The 25,795-nt window shown below is 45.8% G+C and overlaps 1 protein-coding gene across 4 annotated transcripts in view; it reads left to right on the plus strand.

Annotated features, from left to right (window-relative positions):
- Positions 1-2,500: 2,500 nt before the first annotated feature.
- The window catches only part of NPTN (neuroplastin), a 53,403-nt gene continuing 30,108 nt past the window's right edge, over positions 2,501-25,795 (plus strand). For all 4 annotated transcript variants that reach the window (XM_069866760.1, XM_069866762.1, XM_069866759.1 and 1 more), the window contains exons 1-2: positions 2,501-2,727; positions 24,153-24,500. In XM_069866760.1, the coding sequence (XP_069722861.1) occupies positions 2,640-2,727; positions 24,153-24,500 (436 nt within the window). In that variant the 5' untranslated portion in view covers positions 2,501-2,639. The remainder of the gene's footprint in view (positions 2,728-24,152; positions 24,501-25,795) is intronic.

The raw sequence follows: 25,795 nt of genomic DNA on the forward strand, positions 1-25,795 counted from the left end.
AGAGCCTCAACATCCTTCTTGTGGTGAGGGGCCCAGAACTGAACACAGGATTCGAGGAGTGGTCTCACCAGGGCCGAGTCCAGAGGGAGAAGAACCTCCCTGGACCTGCTGGTCATGCCGTTTCTGATCCAAGCCAAGATGCCATTGGCCTTCTTGGCCACCTGGGCCCCTGCTGGCTCATGTTCAGTCGCTGTCAACCAACACCCCCAGGTCCCTCTCCTCCAGACAGCTTTCTAGACAGACTTCTCCTAGTCTGTAGCTGCACAGGGTTGTTGTGCCCCAAGTGCAGGACCCGGCATTTGGCCTTGTTAAACCGCCTGCCATTGGTCTCAGCCCATGGATCCAGCCTGTTCAGATCCCTTTGGAGCCTCCCGACCCTCCAGCAGATCCACGCTTCCACCCAGCTTAGTGTCGTCCGCAAACTAGCTAAGGGTGCACTCGATGCCTTCATCTAGGTCATTGATAAAGACATTGAACGGGGCTGGACCCAGCACCGAGCCCTGGGGAACCCCACTTGTAACTGGACACTGGTGGAACTCTCATCCCTCCTGCAGTACCTTAAGGGAATCGCAGCCCCCTGAGGGGCACTCATCCCACCTCCAACACCCCTGAAGTGACCACAGTCTCCAGAGGGAACCACAGGCACCAACAGGGCCCTCATCCCACTCACGTTGCCCCTGAAGGAACCGCAGACACTGGTGTGGCTCTCATCCTGCCCACAGTGCCCTGAGGGGGCTGCAGCACCCTGAGGGAATCATAGCCCTCTGAGGGGCACTCATCCCACCTGCAGTGCCCTGAGGGCACCATCATGGCCCTGAAGGAATCGCAGCCCCTGGAAGGGCCCTCATCCTCCCTGCAGTGCCGCCAGCAGGGCCCTGGGGTATTGTGTCCAGTTCTGGAGTCCCCAGCTTGTGATGGACATGGAACTGTTGGAATGGGCTATAAAGATAAACTGGTGGCTGGAGCACCACCCGTATGAAGCCAGACTGAGAGAGTTGGGGTTGTTCAGCCTGGAGAAGAGAAGGCTCTGTGAAGACCTTAGAGCAGCTTCCAGTATTGAAAGGGGCTCCAGGAAAGCTGGGGAAGGACTTTTTACATGAGTATGGAGTGATAGGAGAAGGGAAACGGCTTTAAATCAGAAGGGGAAGACTTAGACTAGACATCAGAAATAAATTCTTCACAACAAGGGTGGGGAGACCCTGGCCCAGATTGCCCAGAGCAGTGGTGGCTGCCCCATCCCTGGAGGTGTTCGAGGTCAGTGAAATGGTGATATGTAAATGGTGGGATGGAACATCAACTATAATGTGTTAGAAACAAGATAACCACTAAGATAACTATAATGACCCTTATCTTCTTGTCCCCCAGAGTCGCGAGATTGACCTCTCAGATATGGCCACACCTTAACGACTCTGAGCTGATCCGATTTCATTCCCCCTGGATGTGCAATGAGGTTCTGGGAATAAGGTATACTTGTCATTTCAGGGAAAGATATGAATTGGAAAACAATTCTGTATATAAATTTTCTGTGAAATCACTGCTTGGTAGAAGCACTCTGAGGACAATTCCCAAGTCTTCTCCAGCACTGAACAATAAAAGTGTACCTGCCTTAATGGTTAAATTAAACTGTTTAGTAGAAGTTTCTTTGTTTCACCAGGCTGGATGGGGCTTTGAGCAACCTGATGCAGTGAGAGGTGTCCCTGCCCATGGCAGGGGGGTTGGAACAGGGTGGGCTTTGAGATCCCTTCCAACCCAACCCATTCCATGACTCTGGGCCCCTCACCACAAGAAGGATGTTGAGGCTCTGGAACGAGTCCAGAGAAGAGCAACGAAGCTGGTGAGGGGGCTGGAGAACAGGCCTTATGAGGAACGGCTGAGAGAGCTGGGGGTGTTTAGCCTGGAGAAGAGGAGGCTGAGGGGAGACCTCATTGCTCTCTACAACTACCTGAAAGGAGGTTGTGGAGAGGAGGGAGCTGGGCTCTTCTCCCAAGTGACAGGGGACAGGACAAGAGGGAATGGCCTCAAGCTCCACCAGGGGAGGTTTAGGCTGGACATTACGAAAAAATTCTTCACAGAAAGGGTCATTGGGCCCTGGCAGAGGCTGCCCAGGGAGGTGGTTGAGTCACCTTCCCTGGAGGTGTTTAAGGGACGGGTGGACGAGGTGCTAAGGGACATGGTTTAGTGTTTGATAGGAATGGTTGGACTCGATGATCCGGTGGGTCTCTTCCAACCTGGTTATTCTATGATTCCATGATTCTGCGAGCCCTTGAGGGCACCGCAGCCTCAGGCGGGAACGGCAGAGCTCGCCCCAGCGCCTCAGGAGGGGAGAGGACGAGCAGGAGCCCGGGAATGCGGACGGGTGAGAGGCGTAACGGGGGGGCACGGAGGCGACGGGGCAACATGGCCGCGGCCGGGCTGGCACGTGACGCCGCGCGGGGCTGGCACGTGACCGCGCGCGGCGCGCCTCCCCGCCCCCACCCCCCCCCAGCCCCGCCGCCTCGCGGAGTGTCGCGAGAGCTCGCGCTGCGCTGCGGTGCGGCAGGAGAGGTCGGCGGAGAAGGACGGAGCGGAGCCGCCTTCGCTCCCGCCGCCCGCCTCGCCCCGCCGCCCCGCGCCTCCCTCCCCCGGCCGCGGGCAGGAGGATGCCGCGCTCCGGGCCGCTCCCCGCCGCCCTCTCGCTGCTCTTGGCCACGGCCGCGCTCCTGCCGGGACCCGCCGCGGCGCAGAACGGTGAGGAGGGGAAAGGGGGGGGGGGGCGGCGGCGGGGGCGGCTACGGCGGGGGACGAGGGTCAAGAGGCAGCGGGAGCGCGCTGCGCGGCCGCGCATCAGCGGGGGGCATGGTGGGGGGGCAAGGATTTTTGGGGGAAATGCGCGTGTTTTGGGGTCCCGAAGAGGAAGAAGAGGGGGACAGGGCCGCGGCGTGTCGCTGTGCCCCCCCATCCCACCCTTTTCCTGAGGCTGCCGGTGAAATGGAACATCTCCCCCCGCCTACTGAACCTGCATCTGCCGGGCTGCCTTAAATCATTTATAATGCCATAAACCCATAGTTCCTTAGCAACTGCAGAGGTCCTCTGATAGGAGTGTAAAAGGAGAAGGAAAAAAAAAAAAAACACCCTTTCTCTCTCCCTGGTAGGATAGCGTGAGCTAAATCGAGCGCGTCCTGCCTCCTCCCCGATGAGTTTGCAGCCAAGCGCACGGCGAGGGGGAGCGGGGCAGGAGCCTGGCTCCTGCCTGAAGGGAGGTCCCGCAGCGCTCATAAAAATGCGTGTCTTATCGTGCCATCCGAAGGAGAGAGAGCGAGCCGCCAAGGCAGGTTTGATCAGCTCCAGAAGTGCCTTTTCTGGAGCAGCTTCGTATGCAGCATCACGGTGAAACGGATGGCGGGGATGCTCTGGCCTGTTAGAGCTGCGAAGGGCAGGGATCTTGGCACACAAAAGACTGATCTATGGCCACTTCATCCTTCTTTCCCCTCTCCTCCCTCTCTGCTCTGCAGGCATTATTTGGTCCTAGCCTTTTTCTTGTATTGAGGTGAACTTTTGCCTTCCAGCATCAGATTGGCTTTGTTGGCTGTTTCCTCTGGAAAAAATGTGGAGGCTTTTGGTTTGTTTGATAATGATAGAGATGTCAGTGAAAGAAATAACATTCTAAAGATTCCCCGATCAGAATTATTGCAGCAGTTTATGTAGGTTTTGCAGTCTGAAACCAGAATGAGCCTCATTTTTCCTGTGAGGGTGGGGAGGCCCTGGCCCAGGTTGCCCAGAGCAGTGGTGGCTGCCCCATCCCTGGAGGGGTTCCAGGCCAGGCTGGATGGGGCTTTGAGCAACCTGATCCAGTGGGAGGTGTCCCTGCCCATGGCAGGGGCTTGGAACTGTGTGAGCTGTAAGGCCCCTTCCAACCCAAAGTGTTCTCTGATGATTCCTGATGTCTGTTAAGCAAACAGAAGCAGCTTTGGCATCCATGCTATCTGAATGAAAACTGTAGGCTTTCTGCAATATGAGGGACTTCTTGCAGGGCCTGAGAGAGTCTAGGCAAATCCCACTGGTGTTGAGTGAGAATTAGGGACCTGACTCCCATGAACTTCCAGGGATGTGCTAGCTGAGCTGTGTCGTGATAAAGTCTGGTTCTCTGTTGGCAGAGGTGCTGCCTGTTCACTGCGATAGCTTTGTCATCTGAGCATCATCTTGGCAGGCATAATCTGCTTGTGCTGTGTTTCCCGTGGATTTGGGTGAAGCAAGGTGAGCAGCCTTCCAACATACGAGTTAAAGGGGTTGTGTGCCTGGAGCTGTTCCTGTGCAGACCTACCAGGCAAGGTGTCAAACGCTGGCAGCTGCTGTAACAGTTCCAAATAGCTGGTTGGTAGGCAGTGCAAACATTTGGTGTTTAACGTTAGTTAAACGTTGTGTCTGGAAGTCACAATAAAATAAATTTTTGGGATAGATGGAAGGCTTCAGCCTCTCTGGGTTTTAATCATGACTTCCATTCCTGACATGAAGCTAACCAAGCAGCAGCAGATCTTGGCATGAGATGAGACTGCAGACCCCGGGTGTATCTTGAAAGCTCATTAATTTTTATTTGGTTGACCAGGATCATCCCATCAATGAAATGGTAAGGGAGGTTCTGAGTATCTGTCCTTCTGTAGGAGATCACACAGGTGGGTGAAAACCTGCTTGTAAAGAGTGGAGCACTTTGAAGCCAAGTGAAAGGTGGCTGCCCTTCTGGATAAGGTGCATTGCTACTGTTGGGTTTTTACCCCAATTTGATTGCTGTTGTCACAGAGGGAAATGAATTTCAAGATTGTAGGCCCTGCCACAGAGGAACTGTGCTCTTTCAGAAAATAACAGCCAATGAGATGCTTAATGAAACAGAACAATTCCTGTTTTGCTTCAGCATGAAGAATAGGTGCAGTCATTTCCTGAGCTGTGCATGCTCCTTCTAAGCCATTAGAAACGTGATCCTGTGGTTTGAACAGGCATTAGTATGTCAGTTTAAAACAAAACATAGCTCACACACAGGTGTGCACTTTGCAGGTATATGGAAGGATCCCAAAGCGTATATGCAAGAACTGCATTATCCATTATTGATACAGAGCCGCCAGGATAGGGAAAGGTGATAGTCCAGGTGAACATACCCTAACACTATGTGTGTGTAGGGTCAAAAAGGAGTGGTTGTGTACTGGAGGGCAGATCACCTCTCACCTGGCACAGAACACACCCAATGGAATTGTGAGTTTCTGCAGGGAACAGCCTTTTTCGTGCTTCTGACAGGAGGTCACTGTTGAATTGCTGGTGATTTTTCCAGAATTAAGGTAATGCAGATAATTTGAATTGGATTGACCGGTGGGTTTAAGCTTACTGAAACTGGAAGTAGGTGTTTGACGCTTGTATGGAGTATTTTTAAAGCAGTTGCATGAACACCTAAAGATCGCAGCAAAATCTGCATGTCAGTAATTTAACTTTTCACAAGTATTTTTCTGAGAAACTTGTCAGGTTCTTCAAGGCCACGTTTCTGACGCATGCTAGCTCATCCCTTGTATCCAGAGCACAGTTGAGATGAAGTGACAGAGAGGAGGGTTAGAAAAGAGATGAGGAAACACGGGGAGGAACAGCTGGAAAAAGCCAGTCTGTCAAGATCTGTCTTAAACCTGTAGTTTCCAACTGGTGTTTGTTGGAAAATCACCTTAGTGCTTCAAAACAGACAACATCCTCCTTATGGAATGGCGCTGGACCTGCTGCTTGGTGATGAATAACATGCCTTTTCCATTGCTGGTTTTTAACCTTAGCATTATCTCTCTCCAGCTGCTTGTTTAAAAATAAAAGACTTCAGTGTGTTAATACTTTCACCTTAGAGTGTTGGGATTTAAAGGAGCATGGCTGGATTTTTGCTGTTGTCTAAAATAGATGCCTGCAATGCTCGTGTGGAATCCACAGTTTCTTCAGCACGACAGCTTGTTAGTTGAATTGGTAGCACGAGTCTTCATGTTCTTTCCTTTTCTGAGCTTTGGTCTAGAGAAGAGCTCTTCAAACCAGCCTTTATCATGGATTGTGTAGAGGAGGGAATTCTTAAACATCATGTTCTAAAATTGTGACTGCTCACTTAATAAAAACTGCTGGGGTTACTCAAAGCTAGAAATAGGTGGAAATAAAATCAAATTAAGTTAGGTGGTACTTGTTTAGCTCTGCTCTCATCACTCTCTGTTTGGATGATTAAGAAGGAGCTGGCTGGCTAAAAATAAAGTGGGTTTTCTGTTGGCAGAAACCAGTGTATATAATGACCATAAAATCAGGAAAGAATAGCTTCCTAGCATGAGTTTGTTCTTAAGAAAGCGAGTGAAAAAACTTTTTTTTAATCCTTGTAATGCTGTTTGTAACTGCTATTTTTTATCCATTTTGCACTGATTGTTTTCTGACGTGATTTTAATGGTCCCCAGATAAAACTAAGAAACAGTTCCATACAGCATTTATGGAGTGTGAGTGTGGGCTGAGCATTGAGTGTTCAAAGTTCTCTTTCCTACCATTGCTGTTCTCCTCCCTCCTACGGCTCCTGCACGGGAAACTGAAATCCAAGCGATATGACTAGTGGGTGTCGCTCAAAAACTGCACCGAGTTCTGCCAGGTCTCAGCTGAGGGGTAAAGAGGCAAGAACTGCTGGTAGTGACACTTGAAAACAATCATTTCAATTATGTTGAGAAACGGTTCAAAGCCTGGAACTACTTACCAGTGATAAGTGTCCTTACAACATGCTACTGTATGAAAACTACTTCTTGTTAAATCCATGAATGAGGTGCATTCTCCCCCTCACAAAGAGCTTTCTGTTGTTGTAAGGGCGGCTTTGGGGAAGGCAGTGGTGAAAACTTGCCTTGGGAAGGACAATGCTCGCTTGTGATTTCATCCTTGGGCTGTGACGCCCATTCAAACTCTTCTTAACTTCAAGTGCTAGAGGTTCTGCGGCTTCCACTGAGGAACCTGTTAAGATTGAAAGGTAGATAAAGTGTTTCGGCTTATCTGTTAGCTGAGAAGATCTTCTGTAACTCTAAACTTGCCTTCCTGTTGTCGTTTTAGGCTTTTTATTCCTTTAATCCATGCAATTTTTAGAGAGAGGAGGGTGTTGCCTTCTCATCAGTGATTCCTTTGTGTACTTCTCCAGGTTAACTGTCAGGATCTTCTTGGTAAGTTGTATTTTCCTGGCTGTTTTGGTGCCTCTCTCTGGATTTCCCTCAGTCACATTTTCTGGAGTGTGATGTGTAAAACTGGACATGCTTCCAGTTGGGACCTGACCAAGGTTCAGTGGAGTGGAAGGATCGCTCAATGTGTCTGCAATATGGCATTCCTGTTTGCGTCACAAGACAAATGGTTTCTTACCTAAACCACTGCTGGCTTGTGTCCAGCAGGATCTTTGTGGTCATCGGATCTTACATGGGAAGGCTGCTACTTTACTTTACTGCTTAAAATCAGGCGTTCTTAGGTGTTCCTGTTAAATGGCATCTCAACTGCTTCTGGTGTCTTCCCCCAGCTGTTCCTATTTTATTTTCTTGAGCACCTCCTCCTTGCCTTGATTTTATCAGCTTAAATACCTTCTAGCCCATCATTGGTCTTACTTCATTCTGTTTTCCATCTTCTTGTTAGTGTGCTGTATCTTATAAAAAAAACCCCACATGTGGTATACCAGGCTGCATTAATAAGGTTTTATTTTTGGTTATGAGGTCTTGTATAGTGTAGTATTAAGAGCTTTACTAAAATTAGGAAACCTGTGCCTGTTCTTTCTCTTCTGAGGTCAACTTTAGGTTTTAACTTTGTAGTATGGGGTCAGATTGTCATGGGGAAGCTGTGTTGAACCACAGGTAGGGGATACAGCTCTCTTCTTCCCTCCCTCAAGCCCCTCTCCATTTTTGAGCACTTCCAAGCAGATTTCTTCTGTTCCTTCTGGAGACCAAAACTGGATTGACTGGTCAGCAATTCTTAGGGTTTTCCACTTTAAATGTAGTCACTGTCTGCCCTTTTCCATTCACCTGTCTTCCCCGAGTCCTGCAAGAAGTGGCACCTAGCACCTCGATACCCTCAAACTTCCCACAGCAGCTGGTAATCTGATTCTAGGACTCTTTTCCAAGACAGTTTATCACTATGATCCTCCTTTTTTTGAATGGCATCTGTGACAGCAGGAGCTCTTTACAGTCTTTTCCATGCACCCAAGATTTCTGCCCACTCCGGTGTTGTGCTGAGGTTCACAGAAAGCCACCAGCAGTGAAGGTGCTGCTCCTGCTGCCAGAGCCAGGAGCTTGATGTGCAGGTTTGCTATCTGAGCACATGGATGCTTAAGGACAACTTTCATGTGTGCAGTCAAACTTATTAAAGCAGGCTGCTTGTCTCTGTGTGATAGTGATTGTAGTGACCTGAGATTATTTTCAGTTACTGCTAGAATATGAAACCTGAGTTGTATAAGGTCAGAAGGGGAAGAATGGCTGCTAAAACACAGTTCTGGAATTATCAAAGCTCCGCATCAAATATAATATCCAGTTGTTTGCACTGTGGTAATTATCTGAAATGAATCGTACTTGAAATATTAAATTTATTTTCACTCTTTTTTTTCACACTTTTTTCATGTCTTGTACTACATGGTCTTTTTTGTGTTGAAGGGGATTGAGTCTAAACTAAATGTAACTTCAGCCTGGATTGAATGTCTGTATCTGTGTCAAAACTTGAGGGTATTTATCCACTAGTAAGATAAATACTGTAGGCTTTTAAAAATTCATGGCCTGTTGATAAGCTTGAAGCTTATTTGGGCCATCCGTGTGGATGAAGTCACCAATTACGCACTGACGCAAACTCATTCAAGGAAAAAGACAATAACTTTTGAAGCTGTGAAGGGTTCTTCGTCATACGGTGTCAGGAGCTGTAGATCTCTGCTATAATTAAGAAAGAGAAGGGTTTTGAGTGAGGTGTTTGGGTTTTTTTCACTATTACTGTTCAGAGCACAGTGGGAAACAGCACGGTAGTATTTTGGTTGCTGGTAGGTGTGTGTGCATGGGGAAGAGCACGAGCAGTGGACTCCAATCCTGGGAAGCAGATGCTGAGTAAGTGACCCCAAAGACACTCTGCTGAGGAGCGGTTGGATAGGAGAGCCTTTATCCTTTCCCTAATGGCTTTGATGTTGAAGTGGGGTAGGAAGCAGAGATCTCTGCTTTGTAGCTGCTTTCAAAGCAGGGAGGAAGAGGTATGATGCTTGTCTTCTGCTCCTTGAAGGTGTAAGTGGAACTCCAGTAGATGAAATGGAGTGTCAGGGATGCAGAGTTAGCTGCATTAGGTTTTGTTATCAGGTTGGAAGCCTTTTGATGTATGGTAAAAAAAGCAGAGGCAGGGATGAATTCTCCTGATGAGGAAAGTGCCCAAGAGTGTAGGTGACTGGCTGAGTGGATTGGCATTGTGAGACCTTTTTGTAGAGGAAAATTAGATCACAATGTCCTATTCTGGCTTGAATAAAGAAAAGAAGGCCTTAGATTGCTCTAATTTGTATAGGCTTCTTTTACGTTAAATGTTTTAAAATGCAGCATTAATGAATCTATTGAACCACAGTGCTGCTTAGTGCAGCTAAGCAGTGGAGCTCCTTACTACTGCCCACATTCTGTGGGTTATTGGGAGCTTTGAGTGCACATCGGGAGCGCAGGGGCTCTCCCTAGAGCTTGTGCGGGTGGTTGGAAACCTAAACTCACTGCATTTTCTAACAGGCGTAGTGAAGACATAAGAAAAGAGGAAGGGGAGTATAATGGACTAGAAAAGGGAAGGCGTGAAAAGATGCAATCAGGCCAACTCTTCAGCCGTAAAAGTGGATGAAAAAAAGGATTTAGTTCTGGGAAGCTGATAAAACTGTCAAGGAATATATTTTAAATTAAAAAAGAGAAAATTGAACTTAACTGCCTAGCAAAGAGCTTGACAAGGATTCTGGCAATGCAGAAGGCTCCCAGCAGACATCACGGCAGACCAAAGGCAGACCGAAATAATTCGGTGAAGGCGTACAGCAGGAGTTTGAAAAAACAGATGCTTGAGTGCATTTTTTAAAGAACGAGTCGATACCATATTGACTGATTGCTCTTGAATTTTTTTTTTTTTGTCCTAGTTTGTTAGAAAAGCTTTGTGGTAGTTCAGTAGGGTGATCTGCCTCAGCAGGCTCAAGCTGTGAACACAGAACTATTCTAATTCCTTTTTTATCCATTCAGAACTCCTAACAATGAATTAAGTGATGCCAAACTGGTTACAATATAGTTAGAAACCGGAGTTCAGCTGCGTTGTTTCTGTTCGCGTTGTTCGATTCATACAAGTGCTGTGATGCAAAGAAGCTCTTGTCATTCTGTGATGCTAAATGTTGTATGCAATGACTGGCATGAGTATTTGAAATATTATGTGATGTCTTCTTGCTTGAGGAAAATCTGAAATGAATGTGACAGATCAGAGCTTAAAAGAGCAGTTGAGATTGCTGCAGGGATCGCTGTGTGAGTTCAGGTCACTTGGCTTGGGAAGAAAAGGAAGAGGTGCCTTGGTACGGAGTCTGAGTCTGCGGAAGGTGGTGTGAGAGCTGGTAATGGGTGGGTTTGATTTCTGTTGGTTTTGTTTTAATTCTCAGGGCAGTAAAGGATAATTAGTAGAGCAATAGTTGAGAAGGACAAAGTAAGTGCTACGTGGGGATTGGGGATTGCTTTGATCTGTGACACGTAGCTTTCCATGGCACTGTGAAACCTGCTCTCTTGTCTTGGGCACAAGACTGGCAAGATTAGCCAGGCTGCTGCATGCAAGGATTAATTTTCTCCTGCATTGTTGGTAGGGTGAAGGCAGCCTGGTGGTAGCAATCCCTAGTGTTACAGAAGGAACACTTCTAATTCCCTGTTTGAGCAGGTTGGAGTCATCATTACCAGGAGGTGATGCGGGCTGACTGAGCAGAGAGTGAGAAGACCTGCAACCTGCTAGTTTGCAGTATGTTCTTGTCGCCTAAGTATCCTGAAGCAAGAGCAGCAAACTTCTGTTTATTACACTTTGGTTGTTAATTTCTTCTTAAGGTGTTCTAACCTGTGTATACAGAGAGTTTACTGAAGGAGCCTTTCTCAGGGAGCTTCATATTATTTCATTTTCTCTCCTGTGCTTTGAGCAGCCAGGGTTGGAAGCAGGTGACTCCTGCTCTCTAGTATTACATATAGTATGATTTCTATGGAATTGGGTTGACACATTAATTCACATTTTGGGGGTCTATCTCTGCCAGTTCTTTCTTTATGTAAAATAGTTGGGAGTGATGCTTGAGTACCTGGCTGTAACCATTCTGTACTCAGTGCTTTTCTGCTTGTTGTCAAACATGACAGCAGATCTAATGTTTTCCTTCTATCATTTTATCTGTGTTTAGATTGCACATGGTACAACTCTCCTAGTTTGCCCCCTGTAACTTTGGCAGAGGGCAGTCTGCGGTGATGCAGCATTCCCCTCCTGGCTGTTTGCTTCCAGAAGCAAACTGCTTGATGTCACCAGGACAGTTTGCATCCCTCCCTGGTTTTGAGGGTGCCAAACCAAGCATGAGGCTTACAAACACCTTATCAATGGTTTACCTCAGACTTCGTTTGCTGAATTTCTAACTGACAGGTTGTTCAACACTTTGCTGCAAGCTCTGCAGTGCTCAGTAGCAGCTTATGGTCTCACTTAAGGGTATAAGATAGCTTTAAGCAAAGCTGCATGTTTTGGGCCTCAGACTCCAAAGCTCCTATTTTTAGCAATACCAAGATCAATGTGGTGACCCCAATCTTGAGCCATATGGAGTAAGGAGAAAAAAAAAAAAAGAATGGTTGATATTGGTTTCTAGGAAGGGAATTAATTGGGAAAATAGAGCAAAAATCACAGGACAAAGAGAAATAGCTTTTAAGGAGCTACAAGTAATGGCCAAGGCAGGAACTGTAAAAGGCAGTGGCTGAACACAGGACCGTTTAGAGCGTTCTCTTTCCCTGCACCTCCATCTTCTCAAATTGTGCTTTAAGTAGATACAACGTGGTGTGGCTTTTCACTGCGCAGCAAGCATCTGGGAGCTGTAGTTTTTTTGTCAGTGGCCTATATTCAAGTTTCTCAGCAAAGCATTATCACGTTCTTTTCTGTTGCCCCAGTATTTATGCCTCTTCTAGGCAGCAAATGAGCTGCAGAGATGATTGCTCCTTTTAACAGCACCTACTAAATGTGCACCTGGTATGAGTGTGCCCTGTCCTGCATCACTGCTCTCCTCTTTAGGGCCTCAGTGTCACAAAAAAAAGTGGATTTATAGTTCCCAAAGGGCTTTCCAAATAACGTACTGACCTCTTTTTGCAAACTGAACCAAAGCTCTTGCCTCTCAGAGATGGAAAATTGCTAAATAAAGCTTTTGGATTTCTTTGTGGAAATGTGAACTTGCTCTGTAATGGCAATGAGGACATCACCTCTGTTTGGGAAAACCCTCAGCTGTAAACTCTTGAAGGCTGAGAGATCGTTCCATGTTTCCCCTGTTCTTACATTCTTGCTGTGAGCACCACTGTTAAAAGCCTGGTACAGGATAAATTCTTTCAGTGCTTTCATCCAGTGTCTAGTAAGGTATTGAAAAAAATATCTCTTAATGCTGTTGTAAAATAGCTGCACAATTGGATGGTGTCTTTGGTTCAGGAGCATGTGAAAGACTTCTTAGTGTCGTCATTGTTAAAGCGTGACAGCTCTTTAACAGGGCTAGGATATAAAGTAGATGAAGTACCTTTTGCTGAGTTTAGGGAGATGATTCAAATTTATGTTAACCAAATTGTTTAGGTAAACTGTAAGTCTGGATGCCTTGATGTCTTCAGTTCTTCTTGAGTTTTCTCAGTGCTTCATGTTTGCTGGATCTTGATACTGACTTCTGTGCAGAACTTCGTTTTCTTCCATATCTCATGAGTTTTACAGTGAAGTCATCTCAGACCTTGCCCTTTACAGCTTCTAGTTTTCGTTCCTATCATCCTATCTGTGTAAATGCATTGTCGGTGATGTGATGGTGCTACTGCCAAACTCGTAAGACTTTCCAAATGAATGGCTTAGTGAGCTGTTTGGGGCTTTCCTGCTTTCAACCATGCAGAAGCCCTCTAGCAGATATGGGTTTGGGCTTGCTTTCCCCCGTTAATTAGTATTGGTAACATGGTTGTGGTGGTCTGTAAATATTCTTCATACTGAATTAAGGAACAGGTTTCTGTCAGTACTTTGTGTCAGCTGCCTTTTGTGCTGCCTCCACGAGCCCAAATCTGCTTGGCCCTTGCGTGGATTGCTGCAAAAGACGTTGGAGTCGGGGAGCCCACTCAGGAGACTCCGGGTTGTGGTTGGACCTGCAAGATTGACTTGCTTTGCTGGAAAACCCAGAAGCTCAAAAACTGGAGCCCTTCAACCATGACTGTCATTTAGGGAGGTTTGTTGCCTTTCAGGATGTAATTTGTGTGAGGCATTAGGGCAAAGTCAGTGGATGGAGTGACTCAGTTCTCTGGGATGAGCAGGCTGTGGCTGCAGGAAGGTGGTTTCTGCGTGCGGATTAGGATGCACGGTGTGAGTAATCACCAATTCAGTTTGCATTCATCTTGGCTGGTGCTGAACTTGAATTTTATTTCATGTATAGCAGGACTTGATGCTGGGGAGGAGCTGCCCGCAGAAGCTGATTTTTGAACTAAAGCTCTAGTGGTGTCAGTAGGCCATGTGGGATCAGACCTCTGGTCTGAGGAAAGATCTGATTTATGATATGACCCTGAGGCCACCGCGTATGCTGGCAGGCAGTGGTTGAAGGGCAAGGCTGTTTCTATTGGCACATCCTATATATGAGTGATAAGTGCTGGCAGTGCGTGTTGGGGCTAGCAAAGCCTTCCTGTGGTCAAAGGACCTACTTGGCACTGGTGAGACCACTCCTCGAATCCTGTGTTCAGTTCTGGGCCCCTCACCACAAGAAGGATGTTGAGGCTCTGCAGCGAGTCCAGAGAAAAGCAACAAAGCTGGTGAAGGGGCTGGAGAACAGGCCTTATGAGGAATGGCTGAGAGAGCTGGGGGTGTTTAGCCTGGAGAAGAGGAGGCTGAGGGGAGACCTCATTGCTCTCTGCAACTCCCTGAAAGGAGGTTGTGGAGAGGAGGGTGCTGGGCTCTTCTCCCAAGTGACAGGGGACAGGACAAGAGGGAATGGCCTCAAGCTCCACCAGGGGAGGTTTAGGCTGGACATTAGGAAAAGGTTTTTCACAGAAAGGGTCATTGGGCAGTGGCAGAGGCTGCCCAGGGAGGGGGTTGATTCACCTTCCCTGGAGGTGTCTGAGGGACGGGTGGATGAGGTGCTAAGGGACATGGTTTAGTGATTGATAGGAATGGTTGGACTTGATGATCCGGTGGGTCTTTTCCAACCTGGTGATTCTATGATTCTATGAAAGGTGTGTTCGTGGACTAAGAGGCACATCTAAACAGGGGGAAGCTGAACTGTGCTGTGGAAATGGCTTGGGGGAAAAAAGTGATTCCAAAATGCAACTTGGAACAAGTATCTCAATTTGCACAGGAGCGTAGGTAAATCTGGGAGACAAATTGTCATCTCTGCTACTTTTTTAAAAAAAATTTCCTTCCTGCCTTCCTTTTTATTCCCTGTAACTGGGATGCTGGAATGCTGTTCTGTCGGAGAGCAGCCTGGCTTTGGGCTGTGTACGCCTCGCAGCTTGTGAGAGACCTGGCCTGCTAGAGATGTGCTGCCCTGGAGTTAGCAGGTAATACGCAGTGATTCTCTCCAGCTGTGGAGAGCACAAACTTCTGAACTAAATAAAGCATCCCTCCTCTAACCCCATCCCTGCAGCAGGGCTGGTATTTTGCATATTACGAAGCACATTGTGCTCTGCTAAAAGCTGAGCTCTGATTTACATTAAAATGTATCATACCCAAAATGTATTGTAGCTTCTGCTAACAGCTTTTTTTTGTGCACATGGAGAGATTTTTTTTGCTGAATGATTTGTCTCAGCCCTGCCTCAGATTGTGTGACCTCTTACATAAGCCAACAGTTCTGCAAAGGGCATTTCTTTAAAAAGGTCGGTGTATTAAAATGCTCTTCTTCATCACGGATGGGAGCGAGCGGCTTGTACTGCTGCAGAATGCATAAAAGGGGAAAAAAGAGGGTTTGCCATTCAGTGTGTGCTTCCTTTCTGCTGAAGAGGGATGTAATCAGTGGCCTTTCAAACACAGGTTTGTTGGATCAGGAAAGGTCAAAGCAAGTACTTTAAACCTTTAGCTCTCTAGTGGCACAGTCTGGGGATTTTAAATAGCTAATCTGAACACAAGGTATTTTTTGTTATCCTCACCAACATTTTATAGTGCTTTCAATGGCTTTAGGTTGCAAATCTGGTGCTCTTAAACGTTGAGATTTTTAGCATGCAGGCTTGGGTTGCTGTGTTAATGTGTGAACACTGGACACATTTAAATCGCTATCTGCTGTAACTCAGCTTCTCAGTGTTGTGAAGCTGATTTCTTTCCCACTTATCTCCAGGGAACGGGTTCCTAGTTTTTGGGGGTTTTTTTGCAATGTGCAGGAGCTTTTATTCTGCTCTTGTGTGGTTTTGCTTTAGAGACATTCTTGTGTATTTCTTAGCTCCAGCAACAGTATTTCTGTAGTGGCCTAGAAAAAGGAGTTAAAGCTAATAAATGCTGGCTTATTTTTCCTCCCTGCATGGTTGATTGTAAGTATTTCCTTCCTAAATTGTGCCAGGGAGAAGCATAAATGGATAGAACAGGAGAATAATGCCTGCCTATTCTGAGGATGAGGCGAGTTTAATCGTTGGAAAAAACCTTTGAGAAACTAGCCTACAAGTTCTCTATGGAAGGCAATCTCTTGTGATAAATGCTGGTTTGAATGCATCAAGAGTTCCCTGACAACGTGCGCTCTTTTGAACAGCCCAGCCTGCAAAAGCAAGATTTGCTGCACAATTACAGAGCTTCAGAATGGTCTGGTGTCGTGTCCTAACCGTGTCCCGTCCTGCGCTGTGCTGGCATCAGGATGCGGCAGTTCCAGCCTCTTCTAGGGATGAGGTTGGGTGCCTGATGCCAGCAGCCAGTGTGACTGATATTTCTGGAAGTGTCTGTAGATAAGGGCATCTTTTGCCTTCAGATTAGAATAGTTTATAGCTCAAGGTTTTCCTAGAGGGGGAGCGTGGGTGCTTTGTGAACCCAATAACTGCTTGAATGTCTGCTCTGAATTCCTAATTCTAACTTAAGGAGCTGCCTTAAGTTACTTGTCTCTTAAGTCACATCACTCCTGCAATGCTGAGCCCTTCCGTGTGTAGTCAAGCCAGGGGAATGTTTTATGGTCACGTGTAGCAGCCAGGAACGTGATGATGACAAGAAACCTCTTTGGGATTTTAATATATAATGTTAAGACTGCCTTGTGTTCTGCTGGCGTTGTCCTGAATTGAAATGCGGGTCCTTTGAGGAGCAACTTGCTGGTTTCCTGGAGTCACGCAAATGGCTTTGTCATCTACACTTGTTTAATTGGCATGCAAGTTGTTGGTGCACATGAGCTGCCAAATAAAGTTACCCAGCCTTGCCTTTCTTAAAGCACGATTGAAACGTCCCAGAGCCAAATGCAGTTTAGGGTGTTGCTTTCTGTGCTATGTGCAGTGTATGAGTTACTTCAGAGATGGTTCTTGACTGATATCCTTTAGTATTTTCTTTGAAATATGAAGAAATTTACTTCTTGAGGCCCTAAACAAATTCATGGTCTTGCTGTTGGATCTGTATACTGTTAGTTGTTTCCCAGGCAAGTTAACTTGTGCTTCAGCCTGATCAGATCAGGCTTCATAATGTCTCTGTCAATCTGGTGTTCATTTGGAGAGCATTGGTCCAAGCAATGCAAGCAAATGAGAGAGTTTTCTATAACTCCTATAGGAGAGAATGCCTTAATACTGTGTCTGCAGTGATATTTAAAAGTATTTGTCCAACCAGGATGCCTGAAGCCCAGAATTTAATATGAATCTAGAAACTCCTAGGGCAGAGAGACTTGGAGCTATCTAGTTTATACTCCTTCAGCACCTCTAAGCAGATGGGCTTACACAAAAAAGCAGGCTTTGATAAGGGAGAAGCTATAAATTGAAAATAGAGCTTGCACTTGAAAATGAGCTATGATAGGGATTGCAGAACACACTTTAGGGACAAGTTTGTACAAAAATAGCATCTTTTTACCCCATGTCTGCTCCTCATGTGTCAGCAGAATAGTTCATTTAGACAAGTATACAGAGCTGCCTTAGTTACCAGCATTTTCAAGTCCTTTGCAGAAAAATATCAGGATTGGTGGGATAGAGATCCTTAACAAAGAGAGCAATTAAATGTTGATATCAAGCAATGCTTACTGGTTTAAAGTGGCTTGTATCTTGGTTTTGTTTCATTGTCTTTCCACTAACTCAAGTGAAATACCAAGTTCCCCAGCTGTTTGTAAAAGACTTAAGTCAGTGTTCCAGGTACTTCTCCAGACTGTGCTCTTTTATAGTCCCAGAGAACTAGTGGAACTTTGTTCTTTGCAACTAAAGAACTAGGAAAAAAGATCTGTGGACTCTCTACACTTCGAACTGTGACTGTAGCCAGCAGGCTGGCATCAACGTGGAGCCAGGATGAGGGAGCAGATACTTATTCCTTGTTCTGACTGTGGTTCTCCTCCTGCTGGCTATTCCAGACTTGAATCTATTTCCACATCTTCTGCCTTGTGATATCAAACATACAGGTATGAGGTGGTTGGAAAAGAAGTCCATGAGTCATTGGTCCTTGACTTATGGAATTGTGTGTGAATGAGACAGGTGTCTCGAGAAGGTTTCTGAACCCAAATGGTTTATATAATGAGAATGTATTTGAGGTTGAAAGTAACGTCCTGAAACTGGAAGTGTGGAGCTGTAATTGCTATGACACACCAGTGTCTTTTCCGCTCAGAAGTTTTCCTGTGAACTGTGCCTTGGTGTGGGTTTTTTTCAGTGAATTATGCTCACTGAGATCAAGTTTTGCACAATGGAAGTGACTGTAAGATAATAGTTGAACTTCAAAGTCATTGTGGTGCGAGTTAAGCATTGCTTCTTTTATTCCAAGGAAAGTCTTGAATAAAAGCATCCACTGCATGAATGTACGTGGGTGATGAATGGGCAGCTTGAGACTTCAGCCTGATCCAAGTTCATGTTTGGGGGTGGCAGCTGGGCCAGAGGACCTTCGGAAGTCCTTTCTAGTCTGAATTGGCCGGTTTGTAACCGAGAAGCTGATCACTGTGTCCTTTGTCCATTCCTCTGCATCCATGCAGAGAAGTGTTTCTTAGCTATGTGGAGCATATTCCCAGGATGGCTTCCGAGCAGTGAAGGCTCTAAAACCATTTATTTAAAGGCTTTTTACTTCAGCAAACAAATGAAATAGGTTTGTCCACAAATCTTTTTACATGTCAAACTAAGCGAGGTTTTCTACTGCAGGGAAAAATGAGGAATGTTGGTCTGCATCCAGAAAATGTCAATCCTCATGTCTATAGACCTGGAGAAAGTAATCCTCAGGTTTCCCTCTCTGAGAAATGAACCTAACGCTGCATCATGGTCTCATACATTTTCTATGATGATCTCTGGGTAGTGTTTTCTTCTGTACCATGTCATAACCCACTTTCAGCTGTATAAAGCTGCACGGTGAGATTGCAGGAGTTAATGTCATGTATTGCTCCAGTTCTCGGTGTGCTTGCAGGCAGCGTGGGCTTATCTGGACATCTGATGCATATGTCAAAGGGCTGCTTCTGTAGTTGGCTAAGAATAGGGCAAAGCAGACCAAGAAAAGTAATGCCAGTTGTTGAGTTTAAGGAACTGGTGTGGTGCTTTTAGAAGACAGAGGTTGTCTGTGGTAGCCTGTGATGTTTATGGGTGCTGGGGCAGCTGTTGAGTCATGCTCAACAAAGAGGGCAGGGAGTGCACTGTAACACTGAAAACCCCTCTCTTATCACTGAAGCGATTAAGACCAAACCCATTTCTTACTAGTGATATGATTAGAAACCAAACTCTGCTGATAAAAAAATGGGAAACCATCAAACCTGATAGATGATAGGTGAGAACAAGCAGGATACAGTGCTCTCCATGGAATTGAGGTATCTTAGCCTCCAGCTGGTGGGTGGCTCTCACTTTTTTTGTGGATTTGCCTCATTTCAGATACTTTGGTTTCATAAAGGTAAGCATTGGAAAGAAAGTCAATGTTAATTAGGTGGCCTTTTTTCCATCCTGAATTGAAGGAAAAATGCAATACTTTGTCAAAGTGTCACTCTTTCATTTGGGCTCCCGCCAATGTAGAACAGAAACTGCTCTGCAGGCTTCTGAAGATTGTCAAGATTAAACATTTCCATGTGCTTTAGATCTGTATACATTTCTAGCTATGTGCCGTATTTAACTCTACAGTGTGGTGGTCACATCAGCAAGAGAATAAGCTTTGCTCTTTCTACCAGCACCTCTTCTAGAGGTACACGCTCACTTGGTCTCATCCGACTTGTGTTGATAAGAGAAGTAGCTGCCATGGGAAGCTGGACAGGGTATCACCAGTATGTAAAGCTGAGGTTCAGTTATGGGCCAGAGCTTGAATGCAGCTTGGCGTGGCCTCCCTCGCTTTTGGCCAACAGGTAGCTGAAATATTGGCAGAAGAAAAATTAATCTGCAAAGGTGTCTGTCATTGATAAAGCCTTATTAATGAACGAGGTTCGCTTGGGAGCAGTGAAGCTCTTACCCTTATTTAAATTCTCCCTCTTTAGGCTTCTTGTCCACTCTCCTCTTCTGAAGTTTATTTGTTTAACATGGACCTTTTCCAGCTTTCTGGCTCTGGTCTCTGCTGTCCACGTTTCTTTTACTGCATATGGGAATGTTTGGCTGCCCTTTTAAATAGCTCTTTGCTTCTCCTTGCTCCCTGTTCGCATGCACCTGCCTTTCAGAATGCATTTTTAAACCAGGATTTAGCGGCTCATCACTGCAGTGCTAGTTGTTAATACACAGGTTTTGCAAATGGGAAGAGCCCCGCTGTGCGCTGGATCTCATTCATCTTTGGCAGATTTTTATGTAAAGACTCATTTGTTTCTCTAATTTTAGAGCATTAGTCCCTCGCTTTCCTCACCTTTATCCTTACAATTGGTGGATGAGATCAAATTTTCAATAAACAACTCCCACTTCAGAAGTGATTTAATTTAATTGCCACTTGTTCTTCATTCTGTCCTCCAGGCAGACAGCCATCAATTATTAACAGCAACAAAATTGGTTGAAAACAGAGCAGCGTACTGGAATAGCTACACCTTCGGGACCATCATGTGTTCTTTTTTCTTGCATTCTGGTACATCATGAACATTGTGAAGACCTTCAGAGGGATATTTAACAGTAGATTTTTCCCTTGTTCTTTTATGCATGATAGCAATTAGCTTTGAAAACATCCAAACCCCAAACAACCCACCTCAAACACCTTTTTCTTCTAATGAGGAGAACTCCCTGTGTAACTGTGTTAGCTCATTATGACTATAATGAAATCAATGCAGCTGTCAGTGCAATGAAAATTTAGTGTCAAAACTTCGTAAGAATATTTTCTTGTAAGCACCTGAAGGTGCGTGTTCCTGCTGTCCTTCATGTTAAGGAATCACTTAAGATTGGGGCTGTTCTGCTTCCCATAGATCTGTATGCTGTGGGAGCTGCAAACTGTGATCTGGGAATTACCGGCTCCTTCCTCCGCCCTCCCAGGAGCCCTGACCTTTGCGAGCTGTTGGATGCTGGCCCCAGTTCTGTACAGGGCTGACACTTGAAGCTGCAGCTGAAAAGGGTTTTTGCAGCCAGTGCTTCCTGCAGTTTATGCTTTGGAAATGACAGCTATAAATTACAAATGAGGGCAGGTTTTCAGTTTTAAACAGATATCGTATAATGACTTGAACGAAGCCTTGACCTCTTGGCTTGATCTGTTTATATTTTGATATGTATTCCTTTGTTCCCATCTCCAGAACTGTGCAGAACACAGTAATAACAAAGCAGTGAGTGGTGTACTTGGAGAAGACCAAGTAAGGAAACTGCTGGGCTCCGAGAGCCTCTTATGTAAGCAGTGAAATCTGTGTAGTGTCATTCCTGTTTGCTTTTGAGCAATTATGGAAATAACTGCCCGTTGCCAAGAAGCAGGAGTGTTTCAGTCTCCAGACTCCTGTTGTGTTACAGGGAGCATTCTCTAATATTCAGCTTTTTTTTCTTTTCTTTTTAAATGTGTCTGCCTTGGTACTGGCAGATTGCAGCTCTCTTCGTAGCCTCTGGCTGTATATCTTCATCAGAAATGGTCCTCTGGCAGATCTACAGTGGCTGGAAGCATCCCCTCAACTTACTGATGCGGTTTGATGTATTGCCTTTGCTATTCTTGAACGAATCAAATGCAGAACATTAACCCTAGACTCCAGTGTGGAGTTTTTAAATAGCACTGCCAGTCGTTTGTAATGCTAAGGTTTTATTAATTTGCATAATGGAGGCTTTTCTGCTACCCTCATTCCCATTTATCCTTCCAGGATTTTATTCTAACCTGGAATACCTTTTGAAAGAGCAGTGTTTTATCTTTTGGTGGGGTGGAGAGAGCCACCCAATCCAGTTTGTGTTTGTTCTTTGCTGTTATGGAGTTATCTGTGCTGATGATCTGCTTGCTCAGATGAAGGCAGCGCTGCATTGAAATTCATTGTAATCTGAGACATTGCTTTTCAAGAGGATTTGAAACTGATGGAAAGGTGGGGTTTAAAACTGAAACCCAGAGAATATTTACTTATTAGAGACTTTTTGATGCAGTTGTCCAGTTTAACAGTGTTAAATTATTTTTAGGCTCAGTGCAGAAGTTATAAAGCTTTTAACAGCTTAGCAAATGCAGAAACAGATTCAAAACTGGCAGCTTTGACAGCTTGTTTTATTCAAATTCCTGCTACCCCTTCTAATAGTAGGATATACAGTACTCTTTCACACCGCATGTCTATTGTGTAGCCCCAGCAGCAGTGCAGATCACAGCTGGTTTAAAATACACTATTACTGCCCTTTGTCCCTGGCACAGAAGCCAGGTGAGAGGCCCTTCCCGCAGAAATGGTTGCTTAGTAGCCAGGACAGCTGGAGAAGCAGGATTGAATTGCAGCTTTGTGGTTTTAGGTCACTTGGCCTTTTGACTTCAGGGATGCATTTCACTCCAGGGGAATTAATCATCTTTGTGCATCGGTGTTTAGTGGAAACTGGGGACCTGTAGGAGGGGGATCGCTGCCTGAGTGATCACTATCTCTCTGGTTGTGAGTGGCATCTCAATATTATGGTGGAAGGTAGGAAAAAAAGGCTCTGCTATAGGAGAAAGAACCACTCATGTTTGGAAAGAAGCTAGGCTGTATCATGCTTTTTCATGCTATTTCAGCCTTTTGCACCTAGCAAACTGTGCTGAGGCAGGTGTGGTGCCAGTCTCGCTGTTTGACATACACCTCTGAGGGAATACGAAGTCTTCATTGTTCAGCATCCCTTGAAACGTGGACAGTCCAGCAGAGCAAGATCATAACCCAGTCTCCTGTGTTCCCTTAAGCAGCAGTGCAAAACCAGTGTGATGCTTGTTAACCCTGAGAAACAACAACAGTGTCGAGTGGAGTTTGTAACTGCGAGTAATTAGGGCTCTTCAGAGCCAAAGCTTTTCTTCTCTCTCCCTGCAGCAGTGGATTGTTTGCTGTGGTATTTCTTCTGAGCATACAGCTCGCCTCCTTTAGTGCTACAGTACATGGCTGGAGAATCCTTGTCAAGTGAGTTTGTAATTGAAACCATTTCTGGGGGGGATATTTCTATCTGTGAGCGTTTGTAGTGTTTCTTGCAGCTCAGTTGCTCCTCAAACAGGACTGTGCTGGGAAGGGACGGTTCCTGCTTGTGTTCTGGAGGCTCTTGGTCTTGCGTTCTTGTCCAAACGATTCTTTAGGGATGCATTCCTAATGCAGGCTTCCCATGTAACTGTCTGTCAGTGCGCAGTGATGTAGTGGGGGATGCTGTTTAGTGAGTGTACATCAGAAACCTTTCCAAGGCTCTAAGTTCACCTTTCCCTCCTCTAAAATCTGTCTAGTTCTCTTCCAATCCTCTTCCTGAAAATAAGCTGGGAATTTGAGGAGAGGGATGAAACAATCTGAGCTTTATCAGCTGTGAAGCGCTCTGACTCTGGGGAACACAGCAACAGGACAGGGTTTGCTGCATAATCTGTCTGGCCAGCTGTATTCTAATCTCTTAGTTTTGGGGGAGGGTGGGCGGGGGAAGAGACCAGCTTTAAGGCAACACAGTTTTCAATAGATACCTTGGAAAAAGGATTGAAGGACAATTTAGTATGTCTGTGCTCCTAACATGGCTCTGAAGCTGGTAAGTATTGAAGGATTTCATGCCATAATACAGATATTTTGGCTTGATCATGAATCAGCCAGCACAGCATCTCAATTCAGAAAGCAAAACCTTTGCTGTGTTTCCTAATGAACGGAACGATCTTTCAGCCTGTGTGTGTATATACCACTGAGCTTCCCTTTACCTTAGAAGGTTGTGAGATTCCTGGAGCTGTGGTGGTCCAGCTACTTCGGGAAAGTAAGTCACTTGTAATTGGGGAATTCCCTGCCTTGGAAGTCTGAAATAGATGGAAGAAGAGGTCAAAGCAGAGTTCACAGTTATGAGCTGTGTAGGGCAGGAGGTTACGATTCTACCCTTTTAACCCCTGTAGACATGTCACATAAAGCGAGAGAATTCATTGGAGAACGTCATCTGGCCATAAACACTTAACACTTCCCAATTAAAGTCCACGCAACTGGAAAAGGGTTATAAGCCCATCAGGCTGCTCTGCAACTTGTAGGTACCTCCTAGCCGCTGTGCATTGCAGCCCACGGCTTCCCAAGTACAACTGCCGTGCTTGGATCCCCGGAGTGGCGAGGACCGGCACTTTGTGAAGCTGTGTCTCCTCTGAATACTCCAAGTGGGGGCACGCAGCTCTCAAACTATCGACCTCCATCCATAAGTGCTCCGTGTTGTGCTTTTTCTAAGACAGTTGTGTTGCTGTAGATGCTAATGTCTTCTCTAACTGTTTTCTGCACCTCATTGCTTTGTTCTATGTGAGATCTTTTGTTTTCTGCCACTCTATCACTGCGTTTCTGCTGCCCCTCCCTCTAGCTGGGTTTGTCAAGTCGCCCATGTCAGAAACTAAGCTCACGGGGGACGCCTTTGAACTGTACTGTGATGTGGTTGGGAACCCCACTCCAGAGATCCAGTGGTGGTATGCGGAAGTCAACCGGGCTGAGGCTTTCAAACAGCTGTGGGATGGCGCGCGGAAGCGCCGTGTCACCATTAACACTGCCTACGGGGCGAATGGGGTGAGTGTGCTGAGAATAACCCGCCTTACCTTGGAAGACTCTGGGACTTACGAGTGCAGGGCCAGCAACGATCCCAGGAGGAATGACTTGAGGCAAAATCCCTCCATAACGTGGATTCGAGCCCAGGCTACTATAAGCGTCCTTCAGAGTGAGTCCGGCCCCCCACAGTAGTGGTACTGTAGTAGCTAGAGGCAGTCTAGTGACCCTGCCCTCCCCTTACCCTGATGAAACCCTCTGCTACCTTCTCCTGCTGTTTGAACCCGAGACCGTTCCTCCGCCTGTAGTGCTGACGTTGTCTGCCATCTGTGTCTCTTCTCCTTAGGATCAAAGGACTTGGGAAAATCTGTGGAGCTGTTTTATAGCTTCTGTGTGAAAACAAACCCAGTGTTGAACTTGTGTTTCTTCCCTACTCCCTTTAGCTTTGTAGTAGGTTTCCAGCCACCCCACTGCTGCCTTCTCCGTGAGTGCCTTTCTATTTTATTTCTGTGTTCTTCCCAGGTCTAACCATCTTTTTTTTTTTATTTCTTCTGTTTTCTTGGAATTGCTCTGAATGCCTTCTCACATGGTGTTGGTTGCATATATGCTTCTGTACAAACCCTTCCCTTTCAGTTCTATGTGACCTCTATTTACTGTGTAGATTTTTCCATGAAGTCGTGGTGTTTCTTTTCCTTCCTGAACAGCGGCGTGTTCCTAACGCGTTCTCTGATGCAGCAGCGCTGACCTGATGCTGCCGTTCTTAATCCAGCCTCTGCGAGGAGGGGGCGTATCCTCCCTCAGCGCTGAACTAATAACTTTAGCCAAATGACTTTCATCTGCGAATGCAACTTTTGGCAGCAGCAAGGCTTTCAAAAGCAAAGAATATGGTTGACCCAGAACTGCTTTTTCGTTTCTATTGTTACAAGACTTTTCCTCTGTTCCACTTGCTTTTAAAGCAAGCCCGGACGAGTTTGGAAACCTTTATCATCAGAGTCAGCAGAGGAGAAACCCCATTTCATGTTGTAAAAGATGCAGAGCTCTTGCATTTGGTGCAAATGCCTAAGTTGTAGGTAGAGTGAATTAAATCTACAACACAAGCCTGCTGCATGGAGGTACAGGAGAACTTGCTTTCTCGGTCATTTCTCAGTGTCCTAAGTTGGCAAACAGTACATCATAGATGTTGTCTTGTTGTAAATATATATATGAAAAAATAAGCCTTTTATGTACCACTTTGAGTTTTGTCTGGGTACAAAGATGTCAAACTCATGTACTTAAGTCTCGATTATGTTTTTTGATACCTTAAAGACGCACCCATGACTCCTCTCAAAGCAAGGTGCTGCAGTCGACACTGCTGGATCAGAGACCTGCCCTCTGGAAAATGGAAACAACATTGATATCTGTGGAAAAATAGACAGTGAACCCAGTGATGTGGATTGACTTGAAACTTTTAAGTGACGTTGGATCTTT

The sequence above is a fragment of the Phaenicophaeus curvirostris genome, chromosome 12, assembly GCF_032191515.1.
Source record: "Phaenicophaeus curvirostris isolate KB17595 chromosome 12, BPBGC_Pcur_1.0, whole genome shotgun sequence".
Classification (NCBI taxonomy): Eukaryota; Metazoa; Chordata; class Aves; order Cuculiformes; family Cuculidae; genus Phaenicophaeus; species Phaenicophaeus curvirostris.